The sequence below is a fragment of the Pygocentrus nattereri genome, chromosome 1 (assembly GCF_015220715.1).
Source record: "Pygocentrus nattereri isolate fPygNat1 chromosome 1, fPygNat1.pri, whole genome shotgun sequence".
NCBI classification, from domain to species: domain Eukaryota; kingdom Metazoa; phylum Chordata; class Actinopteri; order Characiformes; family Serrasalmidae; genus Pygocentrus; species Pygocentrus nattereri.
Window position 1 is genome coordinate 49,835,274 of NC_051211.1, and position 10,032 is coordinate 49,845,305.

The 10,032-nt window shown below is 43.2% G+C and overlaps 1 protein-coding gene across 2 annotated transcripts in view; it reads left to right on the forward strand.

The window, feature by feature from the left end:
- chst11 (carbohydrate (chondroitin 4) sulfotransferase 11) overlaps positions 1–5,188 on the forward strand; it is an 88,166-nt gene extending 82,978 nt beyond the window's left edge. For both annotated transcript variants that reach the window (XM_017698903.2, XM_017698905.2), the window contains exon 3: positions 372–5,188. In XM_017698903.2, the coding sequence (XP_017554392.1) occupies positions 372–1,226 (855 nt within the window). In that variant the 3' untranslated portion in view covers positions 1,227–5,188. The remainder of the gene's footprint in view (positions 1–371) is intronic.
- Positions 5,189–10,032: the final 4,844 nt, after the last annotated feature.

The following is a 10,032-nucleotide window of genomic DNA, read 5'->3' on the forward strand; positions in this document are numbered from 1 at the left end:
TAAAAACTCCAGCAGCACTGCTGTGTCTGATCCACTCAGACCAGCACAACACACACTAACACACCACAACGACGTCAGTGTCACTGCAGTGCTGAGAATGATCCACCACCCAAATAGTACCTGCTCTGTGAGGGTCCATGGGGGTCCTGAGCTCTGAAGAACAGGGTAAAAGGGGCCTAACAAAGTATCAGAGAAACAGATGGACTACAGTCTGTAACTGTAGAACTACAAAGTGCAGCTATACAGTAAGTGGAGCTGATAAAATGGACAGTGAGCGTAGAAACAAGGAGGTGGTCATAACGTTATGCCTGATTGGTGAATCTCTGCATGCTAGTGATGCTAAACAAATGTTTCTTCTTGTTTTCCCCCAGGCGGAGTTCTCCAGAGCTGCGCTCCTCCACCAGGCCCGCCGGGACCAGGTTGCAGAGACGTGTCGTGCCCACAGTGCCTCGAGCCGGAAACGGCGTGTGCTGACTCCCGGCGACCTGAAGCACCTGGTGGTTGATGAGGAGCATGAGCTGATCTACTGCTACGTGCCCAAGGTGGCCTGCACCAACTGGAAACGGGTGATGATGGTGCTGAGCGGACGCGGCAAGTACACCGACCCCATGGAGATCCCATCCAACGAGGCACACGTGCCCTCCAACCTCCGGACGCTCAACCAGTACAGCATCGCCGACATCAACCACCGGCTGAAGAGCTACCTCAAGTTCCTGTTCGTGCGTGAGCCCTTCGAGCGTCTGGTGTCAGCCTACCGAAACAAGTTCACCTTGCGCTACAACACGTCCTTCCACAAGCGCTACGGCACCAAGATCGTGCGGCGCTACCGTAAGAACGCCACGGCCGAGGCTCTGCAGGGCGGCGCCGACGTCAAGTTCCCCGAGTTCGCCGAGTACCTGGTGGATCCAGCAACAAGGCGTGAGGCGCCACTCAATGAGCACTGGCAGACCGTCTACTCATTGTGCCACCCTTGCCACATCCACTACGACCTGGTAGGCAAGTATGAGACACTGGAGGAGGATGCCAGCTACGTGTTGCGGCTGGCCGGCGCAGGTGAACAGCTGCGCTTCCCATCCTATGCCAAGTCCACCCGCACCACTGATCAGATGACGGCTGCCTTCTTCCACAACATTAGCGCCCGACAGCAGAGCCAGCTCTACGAGCTCTACAAGCTGGACTTCCTCATGTTTAACTACTCTACCCCAAGCTACCTGAAAGTGCAGTAGGACGGTGAACCATGGACAGTTTTTCATGCATACTTGTGCACGCAAACTCTGAAGAGCTGAGCTTAACTTAACCAGACGATCGGTGGAAGCCGGGGAGCCCTTGATCAACTGGCGTCGCAGGGGACAGACCAAAAACTTTGAACTTTTTGAAGACCACAGACCGTGGCATCTGCTGTGTTGTGATTGAATGGAAGTCGTTCAGACATGAGGGAGATAACGTACTGTATTTGCTCATGATGTCATGTTGGAAGAATCTGGTATTCAGGCATAATGAGGCGATGCCTGTGTCAATACGTGCGTCCATTGAATTGTAAGATAAAGATCATATTACTGTTTATATCCTCAAGCAATATGACACAATCCGAGCCACTGGCTCATTTACTGTAATAGCGTCAGTAATGATTTTTCCAGCCACCTACCCTCATTTTTTCATTTTCAGTGCTTCATGTGTGAGAACACTTCATGAGCGAAAAAGACTCTCAGTGTTGGAGTTCTCTTCTGTACCCAAATACCAAGTACAGGACAAAGGTCAATGGCTGTAATCTTCCACACCCCAGTCAGTATTGTTTCCCCCAAATCTGCAGCCATCCTCTGTCGAACGGCCAGCGTCAGTACATGTGTAATTACACGCATATGTAAAGGACGGCCTGTATGTGCACACAGGAGGATGTTAAAGTGGCGTTGAGTGGTGCCTTTGTGTAGTGGGCGTATGCCAGTGTGAGAGACAGGCCTCGTACTCAGAGGAGGTCAGCGGTCAGCGAGGGTCCACTGACCTTTTGACTGATCCCAGGGCACTTGCTCCTATGAATTCCCAGCCATCTTTTAAAATTAAGGGATTTTTTTTTGTCGTTTTGTTTTCTCTGTGTTCTTATTGTCTTATGAAAAGTAGCTGCGAGCAGCTCAACAAAAGATTATTTAAATAATTACTTTGTGAAAAGGAAACGAGGAAGATTTAATATTTTTTCCAGGAAAAAAAAACAAAAAACAAAACCAAGCTTAGTGGTAGATTTGTAAAATGGAATTATTATGATTTTTAATGCTTTCGTCCTTCTTACGCGGTACGTTGTTGCCAGGCTCTTATGTGGCGAGGGGCGTACAGAAGTGAGCAAGGCTTTGTTTTTCTGAGCTGTTCTCATGGGAAAGGTTCACTCACTCACTCAGTCAAAGGGATAAAAAGGGAAGGCAAGGAAGAGAGAGAGAGAGAGAGAGCTAGACAGAATCTGTTTCATCCATTAGATGATTGCCGTATTGTACACACTCTTTTTCCAATTTAAGCCTTTCAAAGGAGTTGGGTGCTTTCGTCTGTCGAATTGTCTTTTCCGTGCTCTTTGTTTGCGTTGACTGGGAATTAGACGAGGCTGAAAATGATGAAATTGCTTATTTATATATCTGACAGCCACAGACGGGGTGTGCCCAGCGTCTGCGTCTCTCTGTCTGCACAAAAATCCTACGCTGGTAAATTTGACTCAGCCTGACTGACTACAGCTCTCTCTGCTTCTCTAGATGGCTGGACGGATTAACGTGCCTGTTGGTTAGCTGCATCAGAGCTCCTGATCTTACAGGACACACTTACAAGCTCTCGAACTCACCGGTAGCCCCCCTAGCGATGTGAAGAGCAAAACGTGGCTATGAAATTCAAACCACGTGTTCTCAACCTCTCTCGCTCTCTCTCGCTCTGCCTCTTCCAAATTTCATTTAAGAAATGAATGGAGCTGCTGCCATGTGGGTTTTTCAGCAAATCTCTGAATGAAAACATGACATAAATCTAGTCTGCCCTGCTTTGAACCTGCTAACTAGAGGAGCAATAAGCAGAAGTGAGTGATCGCCCTGTGTGTGGAAAACAAAGTCTGCCCAGTTGTGTTTAAATGCTGTTTTGTTTTGATTTGTTTTTTCTTGATTTTCTCATTGGTAACTCAGTTAAAGGGGAATTCAGCTTTGTGCTTTAATTAGGTGTATATCTGTCTCGGAGATGTAAACAGAGTCATTCAGAGTGGTTTGATGTGAAATGGTTCACTGTACAGAAACGAACCAACTCAGATTTCTTTACACTAGTGGTGATAGGAACCAGGGGTCAATAGGCCTCCCAATCGTTTTTAAGAAGAAACTCCTTCATGAAACCCACTTTTTACAAAGATTGAACCGCGGGGCTTAAATTACCAGGCACTTGCTTTAGAGCACATTGAGTTAGAATCTCAAGTAGACTTCCTTATGTGCTTTCTGGCTCTGTATAACAGTGTTAGCTATAAGAATGGACACAAATATGTCACATAGCGAGAAACAGCAGTCACAGTCATTTTAAAGCCTGGCTTTGTTCATTTTTGGACAACAAATGCATTGCAGTGTTGTGGTCAGTAGTATATATAGAATATGGTAACACTTTACAGGACAATGGGATTCATTCACCAACTGTTCTTACGAAAAAAAAACCTCTTGTTAAAACCCACTTTTACGCAGTTTTCACAAGGATTCTGACCACTCACCAGTTTTTTCTTATTTGGGATTTGTTCTTAGGCATGAAAAGAATCTCAAACACTCTCGAGCACAAAGCTGTGAACAGTTCTGCGACTTTTTCTTAGGACTTTTCTCAAAAACACATTTAAGACCAACCTTAAAAGGGGGGTATGTTGGTGAATGAGGCCCAATGCCTACAACACAAACAACTTTTTTTTTTTTTTATTGTTAGTGAACCTGCTCGTGTCTTCTGAGTTTTTATATGTAATATAGACAGTGGTCAAATAGTCTTAAATCCAAAAAGCTTTTCTTTCTTTGTTTTTATTTTACTTTGCCTTACAACACCCTGCATATACCCCTCCACCCTGCAAGCATATTTTAGGCCAAAACAGATCATAAAGTAATGTCTCAGGCATCAAGCAGAGCATTTGTAACTGTTTCATCTAATACCTTTCTGTGATTTCTGGTTCCCATCAGCACCGCTGTGAACAATTCTGAGTCTGTAAGTTTCTGTAGAACAGAGCATTTCACACCAACCATTCTTAATGACTTTGTTTACATCTTAAAGATTTATTTATACAGAAATTTTTAAAAATCGGTGGAGTTCCCCTTTAACATTTGCTAGCACACACACCTACCCGCCCGGCATTATTCAGCCACATGTAGGCACATCAGACACATAATCAACACATTAGGCTTAGTGCCTTTCAGCCTCTCAGTAACGCACTGTCCATCTCTCAAACACACACATGGCAGCTCACTCTCATACACAAGAGTGCCTTCATGTAAACATACACTACAAACATGTACTCATATTTTGGGGGATTTGAAGCCCACGCGCAGTTTAACAGGAGAAAAGTGCTGATCTGCAGTCAGTTCTTATATAATGGCTGTGACTATCTGGACACTGGGGGGCTGACTGTAGATCAGCGCTCTTAAAGAAACTTGTATTTTTTAACCTAACGGCTATCTGCTGCACCTGTATCTTACAGTCCACGACCACAGGCAGGAACTTTGATGTGTTTCTTATGTGCTCAAAACAGAAAACTGGTTGACTCAGAACACTTATAATAGAAGTCAATGGGCAGTTGCTTTAGCACCTTCTTACTGGCTTCTGCTGTGGCTGTGTGAGTTTCAAATCAGTGAGTTTTCTGTTCTTTTCTTAGCTCACGTCAACATTATTGTCCATGACACACCCTTAAAAAAGTGCTTCTTCAAGGGTTCTTAGGAAAGACTATGGATATATATAGAACCATAGCAGATCAGAGTCGTTTGAATGCATACGTCTTTTTTTTCTCTCTCTGTGATGTACAGTACTGGGCAAAAGTCAGAGACCACCCTTCATTTATTAGATTTTCTGTCAAAAGAGCCATTAAGTTAAAGGAAGATAAGTGGAAAAACAGGAGTTTCCATTACTGGAGTTATAAAAAAAAAACGTTTTAATAAAAAATGATTTAATAAGAGAAAGTGAGACTCACAACCGTGCAAGACCTGGAAGACCTTTAACACTGTTCCCATCAGATAAACAGCTTTCATCTCTGAGAGAGAGGAGAAAATCAAGCTGCTTCAGATCTGAAAACATCCACAGGGGTTTCTGCCCGTCCTTCCACTGTGAGAAGACCACTCAGCGCTATGGGTCTGAAAGGATGTGTAGCTGTCAAGAAATGAAAGAATGACAAAAATAAGCTGCCAGTATTCTCAAAACAATGGGCTGACCACCCCTGAGTCCAGACCTCAACATCACTGAATGTGTTTGATTATTTGGATTGTAAGAAGCAGAAAATGCAACCAGCTGAACGACTGAACTTTGGAGGTGTGGAAAATTTCTGCAAATTTCACTGAAAAACTCAGCAAGTCTCCTGAAAAGAATGGCAGCTTTAATGAAGGTGAAGAGCGGACACACAAAATACTGAAACACGTATTATAGTTATTGAGGCTTTTATGTAAAATATCCTCTAAAGAGGTTTTCCGCTTTTTTCCTGCCACTGAAAAAGGATAAATTGTACTTAATGACAGTTTTGACTACAAATGAAACGAATGAAAGGTGCTCTCTGACTTTTGCACAGTACCTGTTGTATTTCGCTGCTGTCGGAACAAAACCTCATATCTCCATTTGTTGTTTTTCAGTTTTTGTCATAATTTGAAAATACCTGTTGCCCTTTACATTGTGTAGAAATTTCATGATGAATGGATCAACAGAAATGACCCAAAATTACTTGGAAAAAAGTCTGGCTCCATTGACTCACATTAAAAGTAAGGTGGGTTTTTTCCTTCTCCTGTAAAGTTCCCATTTTGGAGATAAGAGGTTTTATTCTGACAGCGATGATATGGTTCTTTAAAGAACTGCCTTTAAAGAAATGGTAATATACAGCACCTAAAGTATTCAACGTATCTAAAGTATTCAAAGTATTGTTACAAGTCATAGAACCGTTTTTGGTACTACAAAGAACCCTTTTTTGGAAAGAGTAGTCAAGTTTCAGCACAAGATGCAGCAGATAGACATGGGTTGAAATGGGTTGTTCTTTAAACCCAGAAACACAGAGTTTTTCCACCAGACAGTGTGTCCAATACCCATTGCGTAACATAGCAGTGAAAGTAGGCGGAGTTCCCTTCAGCTTGTCTGCTCACAACAGTAAACACAAACAACAGCAGCAACAATTAGTGCCCACAGTACCCCAAAGAGAAGGGTAACCAAATGAAGCATGGGTACTCGGGTACGGTACAGCTCCCTTGGTAGTACAACTAACCACGAAATGCATAATCACTGATTTGTACAGTTGTTTGCAAAAGTTTGACCGTCCCGGGCAAATTGCATGCTTTGTTGAGTGATTATAAGTTCTGCTCATCTTCTACAGAGACTACACTTCTGCACAATTGCTGTTTATTTGCTGAGCTGAACATATGGGAGAGAAATAAAACATTTAATGCGGCCTGTGCTAAAGTTATGGCACACTTGATTTGTTTTATTTTTTCCAATATATTACATTTTTTTACATTTTTTGTCCAATTGCAATATTTTAGTGTGTTCTCTATAGAGGATGAGTTACTTAATTTAGCTTAGAAAACCAACAAAATGTGTAATTTGAGCCAAAGTGTCTTCTATAACTTTTGCATATGACAGTAATTGTACAGAGCCCTAACACACCGCCTGGTGGAAAAACAGCATTAGACACTCATACAGTGCATCTGCTCTTCTTTCCTCAGGGCCCTTTGCGGCCCTCCAGTACGTGCCTGTCGTATTGTGTGGATGTAATGCTGTCGTGCTGTTGTCCGCCCTTCAGCATCGTTCTCATACAGCCAGGTGCGCTTGTGCGTGTGTGTGTGTGCACACTGCCTCTGTCGAGCTCATACAGAGCTCTGTTGTCCAACATTCGCACACCAGCCGCTGTCTTATTTATTTATTTATTCCTTGTCTCCGTGGCGAAGTGCAGGGACTCTTGCGCTTGTTCGGGACGGACTCTGCCGGCTCATCAGGTCCGACCCAGCTCACCAAAAAAACAAAAAAAAACAAAAAAAAGAGGGAAAAATGCAAATGTATGGGACTGTCAGATCAGTGTGCTCTGAGAGAACGTGCCCTACAGATCATGCTCTCTCTCTCTCTCTCTCTCTCTCTCTCTCTCTGCTGTTTTCTCAATAAATCTGTAAAACTGTAAAAAAGTGCATGTCTGCTTTTGTTCATATTCAACAGCAATATGTTCAGTTGAACAAAGTCAGAGTCACACTTCCAGTCGCATCAGCCTATTACTCTGAATGATACATCATTGTAAACTCACCAGGCACTTTAATAGCAACACCAGTACACCTGCTTAGCCATGCAATTTTTCAGTCAGCCAATTATGTGGCAGCAGCCCAGAGCATAAAAATCATGCAGACAGAGGTCAGGAGCTTTAGTGTTGGCATCAAACATCAGAACGAGAAATCAGAGTGACTCAACTGTGGCATGGTTGGTGCAGAGACAGGGTCTTTAGAGCATTGAAGAATCTGTTTATCTGGATTTTTCATACATAACAGTCTCTAGAGCAGCAATGCACAGGTACGAAATGGTCAACTGTCCATATATGTATGTATGTGTGTATATATATATATACACACACTATATTGCCAAAAGTATTTGCTCGTCTGCATTCACACGCATATGAACTTGAGTGACATCCCATTCCTAAACCATAGGGTTTAATATGATCTCAGCCCATCCTTTGCAGCTATAACAGCTTCAAATCTCCTGGGAAGGCTTTTCACAAGGGTAGGAGTGTGTTTATGGGAATTTTTGACCGTTCTTCCAGAAGTGCATTTGTGAGGTCAGACACTGATGTTGGACGAGAAGGCCTGGCTCACAGTCTCCGCTCTAATTCATCCCAAAGGTGTTCTGTCAGGACTCTGTGCAGGCCAGTCAAGTTCTTCCACACCAAACTCGCTCATTCATGTCTTTATGGACTTCGCTTTGTGCACTGGTGTGCAGTCATGTTGTAACAGGTAGGGGCCGTCCCTAAACTGTTCCCACAAAAATGGGAGCATGAAAGTCTCTTGGTGCTGAAGCTTTAAGAGTTCCTTTCACCGGGACTGAGGGGCCGAGCCCAACTCCTGAAAAACAACCCCACACCATGATCCCCCCTCCACCAAACTTTACACTTGGCACAATGCAGTCAGACAAGTACCGTTCTCCTGGTTCTCCAAACCCAGACTCGTCAATTGGATTTCCAGATGGAGAAGTGTAATTCGTCACTCCAGAGAACACGTCTCCACTTCTCTAGAGTCCGGCGGCGCTTTACACGACTACATTCGACTCTTTGTATTGCGCTTGGTGATGTAAGGCTTGGATGCAGCTGCTCAGCCATGGAAACCCATTCCATGAAGCTCTCTATGCTGTTCTAGAGCTAATCTGAAGTTTGGAGGTCTGTAATGATTGACTCTGCATAAAGTTGGTGACCTCTGTGCACTCTGTGCCTCAGCATCCGCTGACCCCGTTGCTGTCATTCCCAATCACTTCCACTTTGTTATAATCCCACTGACAGTTGACTGTGGAATATTTAGTAGAGAGGAAATTTCATGACTGGACTTGTTGCACTGGTGGCATCCGATCACGGTACCACGCTGGAATTCACTGAGCTCCTGAGAGCGACCCATTCTTTCACTAATGTCTGTAGAAGCAGTCTGCAGGCCTAGGGGCTCGGCTTTATACACCTGTGGCCATGGAAGTGATTGGAACACCTGAATTCAATGATTTGGATATATACAGATTATGGATGAGATATACTAGACTTTGTTATATTCGTCCTTCATGCTCAAGCTGAACACAGATCATACAGCATACAAGCAAAAGTCTTACATTTGAAGGATTAAAGGTGGCACTGAGCTTTAACTTACAAGTATTGTCCAAGTAGTTAATAAATGTTTCTGAAACAAACCTGTATTCTTCTAACTGTATCTACACAACATAATAAATCTAGACAACATAATAAATAATAGGTAGTAAATATTAAAAACTTCACTGACAAACATTATTTGCAATGCATTTATCTTTGTTTGTATTTATTTCAATGTTATGTAGCAAACCAAAAACATTAGATACTAGTGGGTTTAGTGTCATTCCATGAGAGTGTCAACTCATTTGAGATATAATATAATATAATATAATATAATATAATATAATATAATATAAGACTAAACACAAATTAAGTGATACTTTTTAAATCCCACAAATGGGGAAATTCCACCTCCACATTTAACCCATCCATGATGTGAAACACCACATACACACTAGTAAATACACACACACTAGGGGCAGTACGCAGCCCTATCCATGGCACCCAGGGAGCGATTGGGGGTTAGGTGTCTTGCTCAAGGACACCTCAGTCATGTACTATCCATCAAACAGGCAAAATTCAGGCAAATTACATTGCCAATTTTCTATTAATTGAAAGTATTTTTTATATTTTGGTGGAGGGCATAAAATAAAATCCTAGTTAAGCCACTGGTAGTTCCCCTATTCAAAAACACCCACTAAGCATATCCACTGAGTTGAATCAGGCTTAAGCAGGGAGGTCACCAAACTCTGCTGGACACTGACCCTCTATGACTGAAGTTGTGCATCCTGCTCTAGAGTTTACACAGAATGCACAAAAAGCAAGAAACATCCAGTAAGCAGCAGTTCTGTGGGCAAAAACACCTTGTTTAGAGAGGCCAGGGGAGAATGGCTAGACTTGCTCAAGCTGACAGGAAGGCTGGATAACCACTCTTTACAACAGCGACGTTCAGAAAAGCATCTCTGAACACATCAAACCGCAAGGTGGATGGGCTACAACAGCAGAAGACTACATTAGGGTTCCCTCCTGTCAGCTGAGAACCAGAACCTGAG